At 48.8% G+C, this 23,355-nt stretch overlaps 1 protein-coding gene across 4 annotated transcripts in view; it reads right to left on the bottom strand.

Moving 5' to 3' along the window:
- MTRR (5-methyltetrahydrofolate-homocysteine methyltransferase reductase) overlaps window positions 1–23,355 on the bottom strand; it is a 32,618-nt gene that overhangs the window by 8,776 nt on the left and 487 nt on the right. For 3 of the 4 annotated variants that reach the window (XM_053906874.1, XM_053906872.1, XM_019450812.2), the window contains exons 2-10: window positions 21,693–21,857; window positions 19,596–19,749; window positions 17,485–17,602; window positions 14,358–14,736; window positions 9,884–10,006; window positions 7,887–8,040; window positions 6,931–7,019; window positions 4,304–4,481; window positions 450–492 (exon numbers count right to left, since the gene is read on the bottom strand). In XM_053906874.1, coding sequence (XP_053762849.1) covers window positions 450–492; window positions 4,304–4,481; window positions 6,931–7,019; window positions 7,887–8,040; window positions 9,884–10,006; window positions 14,358–14,736; window positions 17,485–17,602; window positions 19,596–19,749; window positions 21,693–21,821 — 1,367 coding nt within the window. In that variant the 5' untranslated portion in view covers window positions 21,822–21,857. Of the gene's footprint in view, window positions 1–449; window positions 493–4,303; window positions 4,482–6,930; window positions 7,020–7,886; window positions 8,041–9,883; window positions 10,007–14,357; window positions 14,737–17,484; window positions 17,603–19,595; window positions 19,750–21,692; window positions 21,858–22,646; window positions 23,226–23,355 lie in introns of those variants that run through there. The other variant, XM_053906873.1, reaches the window with a different exon arrangement.

The raw sequence follows: 23,355 nt of genomic DNA, 5'->3' as shown, positions 1-23,355 counted from the left end.
GCTCTAAGCTGCCTTCTAACTCCTCAGGGAAAAGCGATCTGTTGCTCCTTAAAAGCTCCCCTCCTCCTGCCCCCCATCTTGTGAGCTTCCAATTCCCTGTTTGCTTCGAGACTCCGTAAGATCTCTGCAACCTTTCATCTCTTCACTGGCGGCCTCTGCTACCCAGTGAAGGTGGCCTGGCCCAGCACTCCAGGCAGCAAGTGAGGCCCGGGCGACTCTGGCCTCATGTGGGGGAATGTGGTTGCAGCCCAGGGACTAAATGTGGTTGTGCTCCTGCAGGACCAGAGTCCCAAGACGGGTCTCCTTCATTCCCTATCGTGTCCCCGCTATTGTCTTCCACAAATCAGGTTAAACTTCCACCGGGTGAATTTGGAACTAATAAGGATTTAGAAGTCGGAGATTCACAATATTTTGGGAGAGAGATGCTATGTGTTAGTAAATATCAGTACCTTGCACACGAATATGGTCTGGGCTGGAGCTTAGGAAGATGCTCTAGAAAAAAAAGAATGAAAACAAGCAATGAATTCACTGCTACTGAAAAAAAAATTATATGTAAGGGTTTGTCAAAATTCAAGCCTGAGTTTGATGCCTATTTTTTTTTTTTATTTCGAATACCCAAAATAACATGTTTGCATTTAAATCATATTTTATTTTTATTTTTCAATATATGAAATGTATTGTCAAACTGGTTTCCATACAACAGCCAGTGCTCATCCCAAAAGGTGCCCTCCTCAATACCCATCACCCACCCTCCCCTCCCTCCCACCCCCATCAACCCTCAGTTTGTTCTCAGTTTTTAAGAGTCTCTTATGCTTTGGCTCTCTCCCACTCTAAAGCATATCTTAGAGCATGTGTAAATTCACTGTGACTAAGCAAATTATGACTGAATACTTTTTCCAATTCCTCACATTAAAAACCAGACACGTGGCACTCCTTTAACTGGAAATCAGTGTGTCTTTCTAAAGCTAGCTTCTTAACCCAAAGGATAATAAAAGCATCTATGAAGGGGCTTCAGAATCAAGAAACTCATTAAATTCGCTATGTGTGTGCAGTTTTCTGAGAAGTGTCCAGAGTTTTCATATTTCAAATAAGATCACGACCCCCAAAAGATTAAGGGTGTTAAGGATTATGGGAAATACTTAGGCTTGAAATATTTTTCCTTCTTATATTTATATAGTAAGAAGAAAATGGGAATGTAGTGGTAAAACCTTTAAGTTATCCAGAACCCAGTGGTTTCCAAATACATTGGTGCTCTTTTAAAAGTCGGTCAAAGAGTCGGGGCAGCTGGGTGGCTCAGTCGATTAAGCAACCAACTCTTGATTTGGGCTCAGGTCATGGCTCATGGTTTGTGAGTCTGAGGCCCGAGTTGGGCCCTGCACTGGCAGCACAGAGCCTGCTTGGGATTCTCTCTCTCTCCCTCTCTCTGTCATTCTCTCTCTCCCCTACACCCACACAACCCCTTCCCTACTCTCCCTTTCTCTCAAAGTAAATAAACTTAAAAAAAAGTCAAAGATTCACTACTTGAGGGTGGGAGGGAGGGTGGGTGATGGGTTTTGAGGAGGGCACCTTTTGGGATGAGCACTGGCTGTTGTATGGAAACCAGTTTGACAATAAATTTCATAAAAAAAAAAAAAAAAAAAAAAAAAAAAAAAGATTCACTACTTGAATACCTAACTGTCCACTAACAAACTCTGAAACTTTTTGTGTTCAACGTTATACGTTTAGTAGTTCTCTAGTAAAAACTGGGAAAGACCTGTTCTAAAATTTAACAAATAACAGAATAAGTCTTAAAAAGGGCTCAACATAATATAAGCTTTAGATACGTTCAATTTCTTTAAAGAAGCTGGAAAATAATTTTTTAATGTTTATTTTTGAGAGAGAGACAGAGACAGAGCATGAGCAGGGGAGGGGCAGAGAGAGGGAGACACAGAATCCGAAGCAGGCTCCAGGCTCTGAGCTGTCAGCACAGAGCCCGACATGGAGCTCAAACTCACCAGCTGTGAGATCATGACTCGAGCTGAAGTCAGACACTCAACCGACTGAGCCACCCAGGCACCCCAAGAATCTAATTTTTTAAGCCTCAATGCCTTTACTCATTTTTTACATAACTGTGTAATAAATGCTATACAGAAGTTAAAAGACAGCAAATCGGTGAAAAGAACAGAAACCTATTCTCATATGCTGGGGAGCTTTACAAGGGTTCTTACAGTTTGTCTACACATGTTCTGGTTATTCTCCCAACCCCCGTTCTCCCTCCACAGACTCCACTGGGAAGGGGAGGAGCATCCCTTTGAATACGAGGAAGTGGGAGGAGCTGCCTCGCTCAGAAACTTCACCATTTTGAGGACAAGGAAAAGGAGTACTAAGAAAAAGGGAAAAAGGCGCCTGGGGGGCTCAGTCAGTTGAATGTCCGACTCTTGATTTCCGCTCAGGTCATGATCTCACGGTTCGTAAAACTGTGCCCCGCATCGGGCTCCATGCTGGGTGTGGAGTCTGCTTGGGATTCTCTCTCTCTCTCTCTCTCTCTCTCTCTCTCTCTCTCTCTATCTCTCTCTCTATCTCTCTATCTCTCTATCTATCTCTCTATCTCTATCTCTGCCCTTGCCCTGCTCGCCACTCATGCATGTGTATTCTCTCTCCCTCAAAACCCTCAAAATAAATAAACTTAAAAAAAGAAGGGAAATAAAGCAGGATCTGACTTATAGAGGAGCACACAGCTAATTCTGCGGGACAACGGGGCACCTTGTGGCCTAACAGTGAGAAGCAGGACATACGTTTTCCTGGAACCAAAGATAATGCAATTCTGAAGGTTTTACTAGTTATCGCCACAGCAAAACAGCTAGGGGAGGACAAAACTACAAGCACAGGAAAGTACTACGCGTCTAAGACTCCTGCACACTCGTCCGTCACCATCCCTGGTACACGTCTGTGGTCCCCACGGAGGCTGCAGAAAGTCCCCCCCGACACACAGTTCCTCAGGGAGGTTTTCTCTCTTCTGTTGGAACAAAGACCCCAAGAGACAGTGTGGATGAAAATCAAGGTGATGCTACATTTGGACATTCTGTGGCTAGTTCACCCAAGCCTCAAGCCCGGAGGCTCCCTGCACGAGGCAGCACGTGCCGGTACGACACGGGGGGCCCCTGCCGCCCTGGGAGCGCCCTGAACTGGACGTGCCCAGCGGCGACACCTCTGTGTTGTGCACAGAGAGCACCCACCTCCTTAACCTCTGTCACGTACACCTGATGCCTGTCAGCTTTGAAAAACCTGGTTTCCTTCGGGAAACTCCTTTTTCGGTAAAATCTGAGCAAAAAAACTTTCCAAACCATAGCTGAATGAATAGAAAAGACGCTGAAGTCCAAGCCAAAGAAGGAGAATGACCACTGGCTGCAAGGAAGCTCAGACGATTGTGATGATGGCAGAAGGACGAAGTAAGGAAATAAACATTGTGGCAGCAGGGTTCTTCACACTTCCAGGAAGACCCAGACACAGAGGCTCCCTCCTGCCACCTGCCAGACAGACAGGAGGGCCCCTGGGGCACAGGGGTGGGGAGCACTCACAGGAGGGCCCCTGGGGCGCAGGGCCAGGAGCACTCATGGGAGGGACCCTGGGGTGCAGAGCCGGGAGCACTCACGGGAGGGCCCTTGGCGCAGGGGTGGGGAGCACTCACGGGAGGGCCCCTGGGGTGCAGGGCCAGGAGCACTCATGGGAGGGACCCTGGGGCACAGGGCCGGGGAGCACTCACGGGAGGGCCCTTGGCTCAGGGGTGGGGAGCACCCATGGGAGGGCCCCTGGGGCGCAGGGCCGGGAGCACTCATGGGAGGGCCCCTGGGGCACAGGGCCAGGAGCACTCATGGGAGGGACCCTGGGGCACAGGGCCGGGGAGCACTCATGGGAGGGCCCCTGGGGCACAGGGCCGGGGAGCACTCACGGGAGGGCCCCTGGGGCACAGGGCCAGGAGCACTCATGGGAGGGACCCTGGGGCACAGGGCCGGGGAGCACTCATGGGAGGGACCCTGGGGCACAGGGCCAGGAGCACTCATGGGAGGGACCCTGGGGCGCAGGGCTGGGGAGCACTCACGGGAGGGCCCCTGGGGCACAGGGCCGGGAGCACTCATGGGAGGGACGCTGGGGTACAGGGACGGGGAGCACTCACGGGAGGGCCCCTGGGGCGCAGGGCCGGGAGCACTCACGGGAGGGCCCCTGGGGCACAGGGCCAGGAGCACTCATGAGAGGGACCCTGGGGGCACAGGGCCGGGGAGCACTCACGGGAGGGCCCCTGGGGCGCAGGGCCAGGAGCACTCACCGAGCAGGAGCGCCAGCGGAGGCTGGCAGGATGGGAAAGCCAGCAGGAGGTCCAGGAGCCCGGTGTGGGCGTCCCGCACGAAGCGGCCGTAGTCGGCGGCGCCCTGCCTGCTGCACAGCTCGTGCAGCCTGCGCCTGTCTGGGCCGGCCGCGTGTTCCGCCAGGGCTCTCAGCATCGCCTGCGGCCAGAGGAGGAAGCAGGTTGAAAGTACCACGTGGGGCCAGGCTGCGCGAATCTTCCGTCAGTACGTACCCGGGAACGCACCTGGTCACCCGGGGACGCACCCGGTCACGCATCTAGGTGTGCGATCAGGAGAGAGAACTTGGCTGGCACCTATGTGCTTTCATTCAGCCTGCTCAAGAAAGTGCCCTCCCACGTTCTACTTTCGGTCACCTTTCCTGTTTCCCAAACCAATGTGATTCAGTCCCAAGTACGACCTCAGATGTCGTGTCTGGTGTACTTGAGTAACAGTGATCAGGAGTCTCGTAACTCCTCATTTTAACTCGAGACAAAATACCTGTTCTTGTCTTAGCAGATGACCACAAGCTAGACTTCTCTCCTCTGCTAACCGGTAAGCCCTTTATACAAAAGGCACTGGGCACGACCCCTGCTCTGCCCTAAGGGCTCCCAGCTCGTGAGAGTGCTCAGGAGGCCAACTACCCCGATAGGGGCTTCGGCAGCCAGGGTGTCCCGGAACGCAAGCCTGGGCCGACAGCTGGCCCCGTGGAAGAGACGGTCAGGAGGGCGAAGCCGCCAGCGGTTCCGCAAAGGCACAGGCGGCTGGCAAAAGCACGCTCCCCGGGGCCATGCCGTATTCACTAGCACGCAGGGAAATGGGGGCGCAGGACAAAGGCTGCAAAGACAGGCAAGGCCAGAGCATCGAGAAGCCTCCTGCACACAGACTCTCTGAGTCACCTCAGACTCACTGCAGAAAGAGGAGGAGAACAGAAACGAAGAAAGCCAAGCAATGACATCCTGAATCCCAAGCCTCAAAGAGCCAAGTCCAAACTCTCGGACAAAAGACCAAACTTGCTAGTAACGACTTCCGGTTTCCACGTATTCGGACCATGACATACATATAGATGGTTCTTAAGGACATACACCCGTTAAATGGCACATACAGCTGTCACCACTCCAGGGTTCTTTAGGGACAAAGCAAGTAAGCGAGTCCTCTGTTTCCAGTGCTAAATGAGATGCTAACAGACCCTCCTACTTGTCACCCCATGGCTCAAGCACCTCGTGCCCTGGACCCCCCAACAGGAAGGACGAGGTCCCTCCTCTCGTGAGGGGTCACGGGTTTCCAGTGGCTCAGCTCAGGAGCCCTGCCTGAACTATCCTGGGACTAACACACTGCAAGCCTTCTTCACGATGCCAGGCACAGGGCCAAACACAGACCGAGCACTCGGAAACCGTGTGGGGTGAACGAGCACCCCACTTCTCTGCACGGGTCGCAGGCAGGATACCTTCCCACCCTGGGGTACACGAGCTCCTGAGTTCCTGAGTTCCTCATTTTTGTGTCCAGAATTTTTACAGTGAGAATGTTACTTTTATAGTAAGGAAAAATATGTTTATGTATATTCGCTGTATGGAAAGGTAGAGCTGAACTAAATTGTGAAACGTACTGTGTTTAATCAGGAAGTTCTCATCACAGTGAATTCTAAATTTACTCAAATTACATCCAGGGCTGAGCCTCTCTCTAAAGGAGTTTGCTTGCCAAAGGCTGCATGCAACAAACGACGAATACGACAGAGAGCAGAAACGGCATTGTGGAGGGCACCCCGATGGAGGCACCACCCACGCTCACTGGCGAAGTGCGGCCGGCAAAGTTTCCCCATTTGGATCTGTGTAGGGACGCGGTTGGAAGAAATCAGGTACGAGCATCTTCGAAACGCAGCTCCCGGCATCCTACTGACACCTAGTGGATCATTCTCTCTGCACATTCATCTAGAGACATCCGTAACCTCCCCGAATCCTTTAATTCTGATTTAACAGTAGGTGACTGTGTGCTTTCACCCGGAAGAGATCCCAACATTAAACAGGCCTGCACCCTCATAAGCTTCCTGTCATCAATTAGAAAAAGTGTCCCTGTGCAGTAGGAGAACACAAGGTCATCTGGGGTCACCTTAATTGCTGATTAACGTGTCACATCAAGTTAACGGCTGGTAAGAATAAGAAAAATGTCATTTCAACAGAAAACACAAAATTTTGGGGCACCTGGGTGGCTCCGTCGGTTGAGCGGCCGACTTCGGCTCAGGTCATGATCTCACGGTCGGTGAGTTCGAGCCCCGCGTCGGGCTCTGTGCTGACAGCTCAGAGCCTGGAGCCTGTTTCCGATTCTATGTCTCCCTCTCTCTTTCTGACCCTCCCCCGTTCATGCTCTGTCTCTCACTGTCTCAAAAATAAATAAACGTTAAAAAAATTTTTTTTTAAAAAAAGAAAACACAAAATTTCAATATAAGCACAACCCCAAAAATATTTGTCCATGACAAATACCATACACGCTTGGAAACTCTTGAAAAGATGCCCTGAACGCCGTATCTTCTAAGCCTTCAAAGGGCAGATACCAGATTTAATGAATCTTACACAGAGCTAAGTATACTTGCAAATAGTCACCCAAAGAGATGTACCTTCTTAGGAACTGCTCTTATTTCAAGGCACCAGGTGAGAATGAACTGGAGAGAGCGTCCCTCGGGGATGTGCTGGGGTAAGGCTGCTCCTTTTCAGGCACACAGGAAAGAGTTCGTGACACAAAAAATAAAGAATAGAATGTTTTTGCATCCTTAAAAACACAATTACCTGCATTCTTTACATTACCGTGCTAGCAAGGTACAATAGGATTTGTGGCAATGTTTATCCAGTCAAAAAATTTTCCCAAAATGTTTATAGGGAAAAAAAATCCACTTTGCAAAAATAAATAAATAAAAGAATTATAAATTCCATAGTATTATTAGCCACACCTACCAAATCTAGGTATACCAAACAAGAGGGAAATTATCCAAAGCCAAGGACCAAAACAAACAAACAAAAAAAAAAAAAACCAAAAACCAAAATATGGCTCTTGTCCATTAACAATGCATATTATTCTCAAAAAGAATTTTAGAATTGATGAAACTCCAAGATTCTAGGCAAATAACTGAAAAAACAAATAATGCCCCTTAATTATGGAAAACTATTTTTATATACTAAATAAGCAATAAATATGCTATGAAAAATACACATTATAAGCAAACCTTAAAAAGGTCCACATAATAAGAGTTTACTGTAGGACAACTCTCGTAGAACTCCACAACAAAATAATGCTAAGTGCAGAAAGCCAACGAACAGACTCGGTTACACTCACGTGTCCTGTCCAGCAGTGTCCCAGGAAGCAGAAAATGCACGATCATCCCACCCCGTGTGATGGGTGTAAAAGTTAAGAAACCGGCAGGCCAGCACGTGCCCGTGTCCTACCCACTGACGGGGCGCCAGGCCTCAGGCCACCTGTGCAGCCATCACACAGGGCTGGGGAAGGAGGGCCTTGCACTGGTCACCTCCCATGCGTTGGTCCAACGACACCTTAAGAAATAACAGATCGGGGCTGTACCTTTCTTCTTTGTGTCACCCTTAATTTTCAAGACGACACAGTGCTCTCTTCTGTCTGTGAGCCGCAGTCTTTGGAGTAGGTGTTGAACCTCAGAATCACTGTTGGGACAGATCACGTTGAAGGCGTCTCCAGGCTGATAGGAAAAATCTGTTTTCTAGAGAAGAACCAACATGGAAGGAAAAAAAAGCACATATGAGTTAAGAGTTTGAGCCGTGGGGTAACAAAAATATGTTTTTATTATATTCTCATTTCAAAATAGGAACTAGAAACCAAATGATTCTAACTTCAAAAAATAAGCCCAACTGAACAAACCTTTTATTAGGAGTTACTTTTTTTTTTTTTTTAATTTTAAAGTAACCTATACACCCCGCGCAGGGCTCCAACTCACAACTCCGAGATCGAGAGTCACATGCTCCATGGACTGAGCCAGCCAGGGGCCTCGGGAGTTACTTTAAGAAAAAAACTTCCATAGTTACCCAGTGTTTTGTTTCGACCATTTGAGTATTTTTTACAATGTTAAAACCTTTCTCTTTTTTTTTTTTTTTTTATAATTTTTTTTTTTTTCAACGTTTATTTATTTTTGGGACAGAGAGAGACAGAGCATGAACGGGGGAGGGGCAGAGAGAGAGGGAGACACAGAATCTGAAACAGGCTCCAGGCTCCGAGCCATCAGCCCAGAGCCCGATGCGGGGCTCGAACTCACGGACCGTGAGATCGTGACCTGGCTGAAGTCGGACGCTTAACCGACTGCGCCACCCAGGCGCCCCTGTTAAAACCTTTCTCATTTAAGGTGACTCAGTAAACGTTTTAATCGTCAACGTAAAATTCCCTCTCAGGCAAACACGCATATTAGGAGCGAGAGAAACTTCCTGAGGCTGTCTGCATTGGTCCTCGATTTCCTTTAGTTTTTTCTTTTGGGGAAGAACAAGGGCAGGAGAGACATCGTATTTCTTCCTTACTGAGCAGAAGACGTTCCAGCACTTGGCTTTGCTGCTGTGAACGAACGCGGACTGGAAGATCCACGTGCCCCCCACGGCGGTTCACAGAGTGACACAGAACGAGTGCAGGATCCCGAGAGCCTCCGACCACACGTGCTCTCGTCCCCGGCCAGTGAGGGACACACCGTGAACCCACCTGCCGGCCAACCCCCACCATTTCACGACAAGAGTGTGACACAGAATGAAAAAGAAAACGTTTCGGTACACACAGAACATTTAACAATACTTCCAAAGGAACGGGAAACTACTCAATCGTATGCCAGCAAAACCACTTAGTTTGATGCCTGCCGTTTCTCTCTTCCTGTCAGAAGTTCGGCGAAATCCACAGACGGCCCCGACTCCCTTTTCTGAAAGCACGACCCCCTTCCCGGAACCCCCGCCGATATACACAGCTGAGGGACTCTCGAGCCTCCGGCCCTGAGGTCACAGGAGGCCAGTGGTTCGGGGCCGGGGCCGGGCAGTGGCTCGTGGATGGAGCGGAGACACAGCACGTGCCCCGAAAACTACATGAGAACGCTTATCACCATCCTTCTGGAGGGATCCGTGACTGCTCCCGGATTCTCAAGGCACGAGAGCCACCACGACGACGAGGAACGAAGCGGTCGGTGCCCGGCCGGGTCTGAGCTCTGCTCCCGACCACCCTCCAACGACCGGCTGCCTCTCTCAGGGCTCTTCTCGGACGGAAATGCCGCTTTGAGGCTGCTATGTTTCACGGCTTACTGAGTGAGGGGACGCTGTTCTCTCCCAGGCGAGAGACACTATATAGGTGGCGCCACTGTTCTCCTCAATCAACTCACCTCCCACATCCCTCCTCATTGTAGCCCCACCCCCACACACCCCCAGAGTCAAAAGAAAACAGGTGTGATGTGGGGAGAAAACACGGGGGGTCGAGAATGAGCGGGCCTGCTGTCGGTCAGAGACCGTCGTCCTTCCCGAGCGTGGGGACCCCAGCAGCCCCTCGACAGCACACGGGGCTCAGAGCCAGCTTCTGGAACTTACCGAAATGTCCAATTCCACCAGGAGAGTGGTTTTGATGGCATCGTCCGTAGTCAGCTGAACTGCCTTTGAAATTGGAACTTGAAAAACTGGATCCACGGGAGTCACAGATGCTCGGCTTTCCTCCTCGGGAGACAAATGTGATAAAATATCACTAAATGCGATTTCCAATTTTACTCACCATTGCTTCGCTCAGTGACTAGGTAAGATCTATAGGGTGTTAGAAAACATCCTAGCTATTGAAGAATTTGTTTCTAAGGCAAATGGCTACAGACACACGCCTCTCAATCTTTCAGAAGAGATAGCTCATCCAGATCTTAAATGCCTTGGTTATTAGGTACATTTCTGGGATATATATTGAAAACATCAGGCACCAGCATTTTCGCGTAAAGGTCTAATAGTCTTCCAAGTAAACTGTGCGAAAGGAGGCAGCGTGCATGCATTATTTCAGGAAGGAGACTGTAAAGGAAAGGACAGATGTTTAAGGCTGGAAGACGCCTCCAGAGATGTTCCTGAGAACCTTCAGCCTGCTGGGCACTGACGACGGGAATGTTCCGCACCTGCCCTGATCAGCACAGGAGCCACCAGACGCATGTGCCTAACAAACAACTCTTATTTTCATTTATTTAAGTGGCCACCCATGGCCAGTGGCTCCCGTATTAGCGAGCCCAGGTCTTGGGAAACCATAAAGAAATCCAATTGGTTGCACTATTTCCACCCCTTTCCTACCCTGATGCTCCTCAGCTCTTTTGAAGACAGAAACTTACAAAATGCTAGTCAGTTAACACTGGATACACGGCTAGATGGGAAAACTGGGAAAAGCGTCAGAGCTCAGAGCCTGACAGTCATGACATAGGGCTACCGGGAGAAGCCCCCTGCCAGAGACAGCCTTCAGCAGGGCTGCTGGCAGCACGGTCAGCAGACGGCCCTCAGCTGGCTTGTGGTCATCTGGGACCCCGGTCACGCCTCCTTTCAGAGGCAGCCCACACACAATGACTAGCTGATGACCATAAAGACCCAGTCCCTTTGCCCCAACTCTGGCCAACTCTGAAGGGCCATCAAAGCTCCGGAGAACCCCGTGAGATCGGCTGGGGCCGTTGCTGGAACGCCTCGCAGCCCACTTCTCACCGTGCCCCCTCCTGCTTCTGCCCCCCCTCTCCCCAAGGTGAGGATCTCAAGGGGATACCCTAAAAATAATCACGTAGTTCGATTTACAGGAACCCAGTCTGTGACAGCCGGTGCTAGAGTGGCTTCAAGATGCTAAAACGGGAGTTTGGAGCTGGATCACCCACCTGGCTAACAACAGCACACGACACCGGTGGCAGAGGGGAGACAGAGCACAAGGCGGTAAGGCGGGAGCTAAGTGGGAGGGCGCACCATGAAAGGGAACGCACTGGACAGTAGCTGGTGCTGGATATCTAGGGGGGAATAGCACTGACACGGCCGGTCGAGTTGTGGGTTTTACGAAACTTCATTGACACCTCTGGAAAAAAATGCAAAAGCTGAGAAAACACTTAAAAACTAAACGTGGAAGCCAGAGAACATCCTCCACGGCATCCAAAGAAGCTGCAGTCTCTTGCCTCGGGACAGAAGGCTGAGGCCTGACTCTGATAGGGAAAGAATGGCCTCCTGGCAGCTGACAGGGGGACGTGAAGCTTCAAAATCTTGAATCCTTAGATTCCCTTGAACCTGCTGAGCCTGCAGAAGTGGCTACTTCTTCCTACAGAGAGCAAGAACTCCCTGCTGCGTGAGTCCTCTGCCCTGCAAGCCACGCCCACGCCCCCACTAGGGCATCCCACCCTGGGGGGCTCAGGGCTATGTGGTGGGAAGGCCACGAGGAAGCCTGTGAGTTTGACGTGGCCTTCTCCCCCCACGAGGTACAAAGGGAAACATCCAGCATCCTGAGAGGAACTGCAGGCACAGATATCATCCCTAAAAGTCGACAGGACCAGGGACGGTCTCCATCCACTTCGCCAACCTGGGCCCTGCAACGACCAGGCGGACCCTCGGGGAGGACGACGAGGAGCCACAAGAAACACACACAAGCGGGAAGCCCCAGCTCGGCCTCCGCGCGGGATGGCTTCCTCTGAGAGATCAGATCCACACGGCCTCAGGCGCACGGCGCGTGGACACAGACTTAGCCAGTCTGCTCTTCTCCACGTCTCTCCCTAAAGAAGACCACACGCTTCCACGCGGAACAGACCGTGGCAACGCTCCGGCCGGCTGTTACGGCAATCCGGCTCAAGGCGGGACATCTGCACGTGCAGCACGGCACACGAGCCCACCCGGCAGTGCCACGGTGCCCATCGGACCCAACGGGGGACACGTGGCTGGTGTGCGGGCGTCCCCGGGAAGACCCACGCCCTGTGCAGACCGAGGGGCCAGCGCTCTCGGCACAACCTCCGGGAGCCCGACAGCCTGGGGCAGGCCTGCACCTCCCAGCAGAGGACACACCGATGAGTCCTGTCCGTCACCTCACCTGGGAGAAGCGGGACAGCCTGGGGCAGGCCTGCACCTTCCACACCTGGGATCCTAGGATGGCCGCTCCGACCCCAACAGCAGGCGACACACCAGGTAGCAGCCGTGCGGGGTCCGGGTGACGGGGGCTAAGGGGTCCCACGGCCGGTCCCGCAGCCCAGAGGCCCCACAGCCCAAGAGCCCCCCAGGAAGGGCACAGGTGCTGTGGAGCGGGACTGGCCGCTCTCCCAGGGCTCCTCCCCTCCTCTCCCCTTCCCTAACGTGACCACCCCAAGAGGATGGCCTAAGATAAATCTCTGTCCAAGCCCTTATCCTCTAAGCATATCCTTTGGGCAATGTACACAAATATCCCTTAACCGGTTGAGATTTTAAGCCTTTCAACCACACTCCCAGCAACTGACGCTTATTTAAGGACACTTCCTGTAACAGACACCTCCTTAGATCCTCCTCAAGCGCCCGGTCGGGCAATCACGTTCACACACGCCTCTGGCACGTGCATCCGTCCCCACAGCGTGCAACAGGGGCCCTGGACCCGCTTGTGCGCCAGGTTCGTTAGAGGCGCTCGTGTCGGTTCCCAGACCTGACAAACGTGTACCTACTGTCATCACCTCCGTCAACAATTCACGCGATAATCAAGCGGAATGACACCCAACAGTTGTTTATGTATGAAGACTTGTTTATCTGGATGCTTCAGAGAGATGCTATAAACGTTAAAAAACCACCATCATATCAGGTGTCAGAAAACAGTTCTAATATACCAGAAAGTCGTATTTAAATTGCTTCATTAAAAATAAGGAATCGAGGGGCGCCTGGGTGGCTGTCGGTTAAGCGTCCGACTTGATTTCGGCTCAGGCCACGATCTCAGGGTCATGAGATCAAGTCCTGAGCCCTGTGTCCGGGTCTGCACTGGGTGTGGAGCCGACTTAAGATCTTTTTCTCTCCCTCTCCCTCTCTGCCCCACGCATGCTCTCCCCTCCCACCCCCCAAAAAAATTGAAATAAAAAATCAAGAAACAAGAAATCAGGATGGCTGCATGAGGGTGTGGTTTCCATGAGAAAGCCGGCACGAACTCCACAGTCAGCCACTCTAAAGACAGAGTGTGGCTCTGCCCCAAAAGACTGGCTTTCAATGGAGATGTGTACCAGGCACGTCCGAAGAGTAGTGACGAGAAACGAGATATTATCCAACTTAATGCTCAAAATGTACAGGCTTCTTTTAAGTTCATTTATTTATACTGAGAGATGGAGCAAGGGAGCATGTGTGCATCAGCAGGGGAGGAGCAGAGAGGGAGGGAGAGAGAGAATCCCAAGCAGGCCCCACGCGCTCAGCACAGAGCCCCATGTGGGGCTCGATCTCGCAAACCAGGAGATCGAGACCTGTGCAGAAATCAAGAGTCAGACGCCCAACTGACCGAGCCACCCAGGTGCCCCCAGATTTACAGACTACTTTAAACTCACTTCCTTATTGGTACAAAAAATACACTTGACAAAAAGTGACTTAATATAGGCGAAAACAAGTTTCTAAGATGTTGCCAAGAAAATTAATCCCCAAAACGGAGCATCCCAAGACACCAAAAAGCCATGCTGGAAATGAGATTTTACTATAAAGAAGTGCTTTAAGTTTAGCTGCTAAGGTAATTTCCTGAGTACCCGCAACAAAGAATTCTCCAAAATAACAGAGAAACCGAGCTCTTAACCATTTGCTGCTTCAACCACAGAGGTAATGTAATAACACAAACGCTTCTGCAACACACAAACTTTCCCAGAAAGGGGCCGGGCTTCGCAGGCCTCGGTCACCACGTAACCCTGTCGCCGTAGCACAGAAGCAGCCGCGGACCACGTGGGAATGGACGGGCAGGCCCGTGTTCCAACAAAGCTTTATCTCCGGGGCAGGTGGTGGACCACAGTTTGCTGCCCTCTGTTGTCATGTAACAACAACAAAACAAACCCCCTGGTGAGTTAACATTCTACAGCACGAGGAATAAAGTAAAGCCACTTACCTGGCCGAGAAACTCGTGCAGATGCACCTGCAAATATTCTGGTGGAAGGGCAGGGATGTTCAGAGAGGCCTGTGACAGTGGGGGAACCGAGTGGGTGAGTGAGGGCTCGGACTCTGCTATCAGAGCACTCGATTGACCTCTGTTCATTGCATTCTGTTCCTGAACCTCAGAATCCCTTCTGCCTGAGTCGGCTAATCTCAGAAGTTCAACTCGTGATTCAATGTGCGATAATTCTGGTTTCACAGGATCCATCCTCTGGGAGGCAGTCGATGCTATCTGGAGAGCTCCGTTTATCTCCTCTTTTCCTCTAGTGGACGTAAAGTGCTTCGTGAGGGCGGCCCAGAGTCCGTCAATCCACGGCTCAACCACAAGTTCTAAACTGGATTGTGGTAACAAAAAAGGAAAAAATACAAAAAGGCCTAAGTTCTCCACTTAAATGTGCAATACTAGGGCAACGGCAGTCTATTTGGCTGAGCACTATGAAGCGGTCAAAAACACTAGACATAACAATGATTCGGAATACAAAATACACTTGAGATCGAGTTAAAAACAACACTATTTTGTGTTCGTCGGCACTTCAGCCACAAACAATGTCAGAACGGAAATGAAGCCATTTTGGTAATAGGTAAGAGGAATGGGATTGCTCTTAACTTTCTATAGTTGGCGATATTTATTTTAAGCAGCTGTGATTTTAAACAGGCATGCTAAATTCCGAGGCTAACAGAACTCCCCCCAAATCCAAGTCCACTCTAATATCACATGACAATCACATAGATCAAATGCAACTTCACTTTTTCACCTAATTTACTGACCTTTTTTTCCCCCTAGAGATTAGAATATCACCACGAAATCACTCCAGATTAATGCTATTTTGACTAAGTATAAATAATTCAAATCTTCAACCGGTTCTGGATATTTTTGATAAAATCTGCAGCAAGTCTGAACATAAAGGAAAAAACTAATAATCCTTTAGGAAAGTTGAGTGAATCATAGGTAGGTCTTAAAATGTGGTAGTGTATTTGCCAATAACCAAAGTAGGGTAGGCCCACAGTAACATCTCATATATTTCCTGAACTGAGAAACTTGTGGATCGGAACCTTGGAAATAACCTCCTTCTCATTTTTAGTCACAACTCAAAGGACACATCAAACAAATTCTAATTCATAAAGTTAAATGGCAGGAGAAGGCACATTCCAGGCCTCTGTCTTCATAGGACTCTGGCTATAAGCTCATTAGATTCACTAGGTGCTCACAGCTCAAAATTTGGTTCCACGCTCCACAGCCACCCCTCCGAGCCTTTGGCAAAGCAAGTACCTAAAACTCTGAGTTCCACGACGGCCGCTCCATCGAACACGCCATTCTCAAGGCTCAGAGATATTAAGACGATGACACTGTCGCGGGAGAGCTAATGTGCGCGGAGTACTGACTACGTGGCACACGTTCTTCCAAGAGGACAGCCTGTGTCAGTTCGTCCAGTCCTCCCCAAAACTTTCCGCGACACACACTACTATTCTCTAGTTCACACAGGGAGAGATGGTGGCACGAGAGGGGGAAGTAACGCGACCAAAGTTTCACGGTCACTAGAGGCGGTGGATAGTTCCGGATCTGGACGCAGGGATTTGGACCCCACGCTGCATCCCGAACCCATCGATGTGGTGACGGGTACACTAAGCCAGGATACCTTCTTGAAAACAATTTTAGACGAGGGTAAGTTCAAGTAAGGTGGTTAGGTTAAAAGTTTCAGAGATGCAGGTTAATACACTTAAGAATTTTAAATTTTTTCAATGTTTATTTATTTTTGAGACAGAGAGAGACAGAGCATGAACAGGGGAGGGGCAGATAGAGAGGCAGACACAGAAACTGAAACAGGCTCCAGGCTCTGAGTGGTCAGCACGGAGCCCGACGCGGGGCTCAAACTCATGGACCGTGAGATCATCACCTGAGCCAAAGTTGGACGCTCACCCGACCAAGCCACCCAGGCGCCCCAAGAATTTTAACACTCCATCCAGTAAATGCACAGGGAAACAATGCCCCTGACAAGACGTAAAATATGGGCTCAGGGAAAGGCCCAATGGGTTCTAGAAGAAGTTAGCAAGTAAACGACTCTTATGAGACAAACAATGGGAGGTAACAGGATTCTGACAAAAAACCCACCAAAAAAAAAAAAAAATCAATATAAAGGAACAAAACTAAAAGGTGAAGACACAAGGCAACACGGTCGAGCTCTGTCACAACTAAGAACGTGTGTGCTGAGATCTGGAAGCGTCCACAGCATCGCAGCTGCAGGCAATGATGGAGGGAGCGGACCCGAAGGGTGGGTTACGTGGAGCCACACTCGTGCGAGGTGGCGCTGTGCAGAAAAGCAAGACATTTGCTGACTTTGTCATTATTCATAAAGAAAGATCAAATGAGTAGGAATTTAATACAGGCACCGAGTAGGAAAAAGCAAGCGGGTATGCTGTAATCTGGCTAAAACGGCCAAAGGCTAAGTGATAAACGAAGGTGGAGCACGACATCTAGAAGACCTTTGAACAGACACATGAAGAGGATTTGAGAGGCCGCACATGCCGTGAAATACTGAACTGTAAAAACGAGAATAATCTAATGGAAGCAGGAACTCTATTTCTGGCCGGCATGGTGGCAAATGGCCATTAAGATGGCGAGGGAGAGAGCCCAGGCACCCAGAGTGCCGGGAAGGCCTCTGGTCTGTGTTCTCTGCTGGTGGCGCGTGGCCTGCCGGGCGCCCTCCACGTGAGGACCTGCACGCAGTCACCCCTGTGCGCGCAGCAGAGAAGCAAGCGCACGTGCCATCAAAGTTCCTAAAAAAAAATGTGGACTTTCGCAAAGACCTACACGCTTCAAGATAAAGGTAACGCACTGGGGCGGTTTTTCAAATTTCTTCCGGTAGCAGCTACTGAGATGGGTGAGGCACTTAAAGTCAACAGAATACGTACATCAAGCTCCGGCTGATCTCTGGCCCTAGAGCTAAAAAAGCTAAGGAAATGAAAATACCACTTTCAAAATAAAAGCTTCAGTGCTAAATCAAAAGTCATCACATTTTAGAACCTCACAGACTTTCATCAAGTACCAGTAGGGGCTGAGCGGAAACCACACAGTCTGTCCTTACCCCACGCAGTCATCTGCGTGTCCAGTGGCGTAGAAATGCTGGGCACCGAGTTCCTGAAGTCGCTTATCGATGATTTTCCCGCCATTACAGAAGTAGGTGTATTCTGAATCGCCCAGCCCTAGGAGCCCAAACGGGTTGTTAGTGCACCGTAAGATTTAAAGAAGGTACATAGAACAGATACATAGAGTATTTAAAACAACATTCTACATGCTGATTAACAAATAAATAACGTATAGCTTCACGTTTTCTGAGGTTTTCCTTGAGTAACACTAAGCATGCAAATGATCGTCTTCTATCTTACCATGTTAAAGTATCAGATGCATCGAAACACAAACAAGTGCTTCTTGGCCACTGTTAACAAAAATATGTTCACATGTTTGTTTACGCGAATCTGTAAAAATGTAGAAACCTTAGGGGCGCCTGCCTGGGTGGCTCAGTCGGTTGAGTGTCCGACTTTGGCTCTAGTCATGATCTCATGATTCATGGGTTCAAGCCCAGGGTCAGGCTCCATGTTGACAGCTCAGAGCCTGGAGCCTACTTTGGATTCTGTGTCTCCCTCCCTCTCTGTCCCTCCCCTGCTCTCTGTCTCTCTCAAAAATAAACATTAAAAAAAAAATTTTAATGTGGAAGGAAACCTTAAAACGAGAATTAGATACATTAAAAAAAAAAAAAAACCGTAACATCTGTCTTTGCAGATTTTTCTGATCTAGTGAGAGGTCTGCAAACTGCAGCCGGTGAGCCAAATAAATACCATTCGCTGTCTTTCTTCACATAAAGTGCTGGAACACAGCCAAGTCCATCTGTGCACGTAGTGTTCATGGCAGCTATCAAGCCACAACAGCAGAGGGAAGTAGTTGTTATAAAGAACACATGGTCCACAAAGCCCAAAATATTTAGCAGCTGGTCCTTTACTGATTTCACTGACCTCTAATCTAGAGCAGAGACAGGTAACATATAATCACTTGCCACGTTTCTGTGTGAGGTGAATTAGGAACTGCTTCTGTGTCTCCTGGTAAGAAAATGGACTAACATTTTCATACTTGGTTAAAAATTTAAAATTAAAATGGTCAATTTCTCACTTAATCATCTCCATGTACCTTCCCAACAAGAACATGGGAGCTTTTGGAGGGAGGGGGGCATAAACAGACTAAGAATGACCGGAAAGGTTGGGATGGGCTTCAGTCTATACTTTTTTTCAAGGAATTTTTTTAAAGCAACATGTGTTCATTCTTGAAAAGAAATCAGAAAAACTTGAATAAAAACATGTAAGTACTCTAAACCCCCCTCTTATTTGAATAAGTTCTGTAAGACAGAACCTAGTCAGCATCATAACCTCAAATTTCTGATGAGTCACTTAGCATAATCCATCCTTACCAGATACCCTCCCCAAAATAATTCTCAAAGAGCATTCAAAGAACAATACAGATCACAAGCCAGGAATATGGGCTCTGAATTCTCTCTCTGGTGTCCTATCTTGCTGAGCTGGTCTTTCTGATCCTTTATCTTAGTTTTTTAACCTATACTTCACAGAAACTTAGAGGCCAGTGTTTCCCAACCTGGGATACATATTAGAATCACCTGGGAGCTTTTAAAAACCACTGATGCCAGGGCCCCACCTCCAAGCAATTAAGTTAGAGTCACTGGAGATGGGCCCGGGTAACAGATTTCAAGGAAAACTCCCCTGGCTGGTCCTAATATGTGGCCGAGATTAGAAATCATACTAGGGGAGTGACTCCTCGGGAAATCAGATCGACCTGGGAGCCTGTTTTTAAAAAAAACAAAAAAACACACAAAAAACAATAAAACAGCATTTAAAGTTGCTCCTTCAGGGATTCCTTTTATTTTTAACCAAGTTTGGGATGGAGACTAGCTGCTGATAGTCAGAAAATGTCCCCTGGCCCCAGAGAGGCGCTGCTGTGGGGTGAAGCCAGGGGACACGTTTGCAGAACACAGCACAGTATTTACACTTACGTGTTTTACACACTTCTATAAAAAACAAACAAAAACAAGACCTCTACAGCTACACACCACGGTTTTGAAGGATACATCCAGATACCAGAAATCAAACCTGTAATAACTGAGGAGAGTCAGAACCAAAACACAGTCCGTACCCAGTAATCCATACCGCAGGTGAGCAAAGAAATCCACTGGCAGCGCCTTGTCCTGGATTTTCTTGACGAACTTGCGAGCGGTGTCGGGTGGGTCTCCCGTGCCCGTGGTAGAAACGACGACGACGAGAGGCGCCGTTTCGGTTTTCAGATCGTACTAGAAGACAAGCAGGCACGTCAGGGATCTACAGCTGTATGTAGTTTCGACTTAACGCATCGGCCATGCAACCGGCTTAGTCTCTATCCTGAACCGGTCACCTGTACTGCGCGTTGTTTAACGGCAGAGAGGGTGCGGGGCACGGTCACTCTGGGAAGGTGCACATCCCACTCCTCAGACACCAGGGAGCCTGGCTAAGTCCTCACTCCCTCAGGTCTCCGGGGGGCTGGGGATAGCGTCAGCGGTAAGCCGAGATCGTCCGCGTTTCTGTGTCTTACAGATCAGGTTTCTTCATCCTAATTCTCACCTAAATTTAAATATTCCAAGAAGAGCACTTCACCATCTCTATCATGACTCCAGAGCTCTACTGAGCATGCGGATCCAAGCTGCTTCTGAGGAATTCACTCATTTCTCAGGCGGACACAAGGATCTGAGCTAACGTTTTTCCAGGTGACTCAATGCTTACAGGACGCGGCGCAAATCGTGTATTAAACTTCTACAGTCTGTTAAAGTAACTCCACCTTGAAAAGGACGACCACGACCTAGGAAGTAGAAAGCTATCTGTTTGAACTTGGATCAGGAACAGCTGGAGAAGTCCATCAGCTGGGACCGCACACGTGACTAACAAGGCACTAAAACACTCACCGAATTTTCAAGCAGCCGCTGATTTGGGTGGTGAGGCGACCCTAGGGGCCAAATCCGGGCCAGTCACACGGTGCGGACAAGTCTGTTTTTGTTCCTATTCTATCATGTGGCATCCGCTACGCCAACTCTGAAGTAACCACAGGATTACAGAACCTGCTGATTGGCGGTGTCCTCCAGGATGCTCCCTGCCGGCTCACCTTGGCCCTCACACACGAAGGAACCAGGTGGCTCTCCTATGAGCAGAGTTTATAATTCAAGCGTGCTGCCGACAGTCTAGTCTTCTGAACCAGAGATGTGGGAAAGGACAGAGGAGCTTATGAACTTGAGTGTACCGGCAGGGTAACTTTTAAAATACTAAGCTAAATTTGACTCATGAGTGGCTGGTACAGCATCTTGTGCTGGTATAAAAAGCTGTTAGTTGCTATGAACCAGACTGTATAAAACAGTAAAACTGCAGGACTCAATCCCACAAACTGAGAGAAGAATGTACATGTGTTATGATCTCACATAACCTAAAGTATGAACTTCTGCAGAGACTGAACGTAAAAATAAGCAGTCCTTGACCTAAAGAAGCCAAATCTTCTCTAGATCCTTCCCCTTCGACTTTAAATTTTATTCCACAGAACAATTACGTGGTCCTTGGGGCGCCTGGGCGGCTCAGTCGGTTGAGCATCCAACTTCAGCTCAGGTCATGATCTCGCTGTTAGTGAGTTCGAGTCCCACAGAGGCTCTGCGCTGACAGCTCGAAGCCTGGAGCTGCTTCGGATTCTGTGTCTCTGTCTCTCTCTCTGCCCGCCCCCGCTCCACACACCTCCCCACCGCCACTGGCTTTGTACACGAGCCCATGCGCTTGCTCTTTCCCAAAAATAAATAAACTTGAAAAAGATTCCATGGCCCTTCATTTGCAGGAACTCTGACATGAATGCCAAGTCTTTATTTTGAGACATGGGATTTGTGAGTTGGAAAGCACACACGTGCACGCAAACACATCTCATTCATTGGCAAAGCCACCCCAAGAACCAAGAAAACCAAGGCAAGCATTACGACTTCTGCTTACGGTTAATAGTTACTTGCTTCGATTTGGGGGACAGTTTAGTCTAATTCAAACATACACTTATATGCTTAAAAAAATGGCAGAAATTTTACAACACAGTTGATAAAATAAATTTCTGAATGTGGTGGGGGAGAAAAGGATTATGGTGGCATTCAGCACCTTGCTTTGCTGTTTAACATTCCCTCCCAACCAAAATACTGCAGGCACAAAACACACGATAAAAACCACATGAGAAACCACTTACCTTATCTGACTCACTGATACAGTGAAGATCTGCAGAAAATCCATGCACAAATGCTTTTTCACAGATCTCCTCTGCTATGGCCTTTGCTTGTCCCTGCTGCGTAGCATAGAGCAGCAAAAACCTCCTCATCACTTTGAGGCATATGCTTCACCTGTAACAATTACACTGAAAAAAGAAAACAAAAGAGAACAAAAACAGAAAAAAGGGATTTTCTTTTTAATTAAGTAGTACACCACAGGCATTAATTCTCCCTCACAATCTTTTTTAAGTCTCCACCAATATCCACACATACGAAAGAGACTTCTCTAGATCTGTTAGCATTAATTCTCAGTGAGTCTTAAAAAGAGAGAATTCATTTAACCACGAGTCAAGCTTTAAGTTCAAGGCTCGGAAATCAGTTTCTGGGGTCAGGCTACTTGGGCTTGAATCCAGGGTCCATCATTCAAAACGAGAGAACTTCAGACAAGCTTTTCAACTGATCTGTGCCTCGGCTCCCTCACCCTTACAATGGGGACAATTGTACCCACCTGACAAAGATGTGCTAGCTGCAAAGACTTGAACAACAGCTGAGACACGGCAGTGTTCACTACGTCTTAGATATTTTTATTTTAAAAAAACTTAAAGGGTCGCCTAGGTGGCTCAGTCGGTTAAGTATCCGACTTCAGCTCAGGTCACGATCTCACCATGCCCAAGGTTGGGCTCTGTGCTGATGGCTCGGAGCCTGGAGCCCGTTTCAGATTCTGTCTCCCTCTCTGTCTCTGCCGTGCTCTCTCAAAAATAAACAAACGTTAAAAAAAAATTAAAAATAAAATTCCAATGAAAGTTTAGGATTCTGTTCCTACATGATCCTAACGCCGAATAAACTGATCAAAGTACTGAAGGTAATCTACATACTCTGCTTTATGGTTTAATTCAATATCAAACATATGTGGGCGCACAGGTAGATACACTTACATATGTACAAAGAGAAAATATTTCCAATCCACTCAAGCTAGTTTATATGTTTTCCTGGAAAAGAAAACCAGGAGTAAAATAAGGAACACTCACAGGCTCATCCAGTATCTAAAACTGGGGAATTGTTAACTTGTGGGGACAGATGTCACCAAATCAAATCTTGGCTCTTCCAGAATGAACCATCAGCAGGTTTATGCTCCTCTGACCAGTTACATCCAAGGATAAATTAAGCCACGAAAGACATGAAAAGAATTGGGTTAGATAACATGTCTAGAATCATGGGCTGTTTAGAATCATGGAATGTCCATAGGGAACATAGCCTGGTACAGAGCAGGTGCTCGATACATTGAACGAATGAACGCATAAGTACTGTAAGGATAATACACATTTGGACTCGGTGAGAATTGTGGGAATGCAGCGAGAGAGATGGAAATTGTCACCGCTTATCACTATAGCTTGGGCCCTCGAGCACTTCCTAGGCGCCAGGCACAGCCCCCGGCGCTGCAGAGGATGAACCTCTCGGGTCCACCAACACTTATAAAGCAGGTGCCGCGGCCCCGCGTTTCTCAGAGGCGGATCCCCGGCAACCACAGGCGCAGCAGCAGCAAGGGAGCCAGACCCCGCCTGCCGGCCGGGGCTGTGCTCCAAACATTCTCGAGTCCCCTCGCCCCCAGCCTAGAGAAGTGTTCGGAACAGAGACGCCCACGGG

This window comes from Panthera pardus, unplaced genomic scaffold, assembly GCF_024362965.1.
Source record: "Panthera pardus isolate Hobbes unplaced genomic scaffold, ASM2436296v1 HiC_scaffold_2, whole genome shotgun sequence".
Lineage (NCBI taxonomy): Eukaryota > Metazoa > Chordata > Mammalia > Carnivora > Felidae > Panthera > Panthera pardus.
Note: the sequence above shows the minus strand (reverse complement) of the source record. Positions and strands in the feature narration are given on the sequence as shown.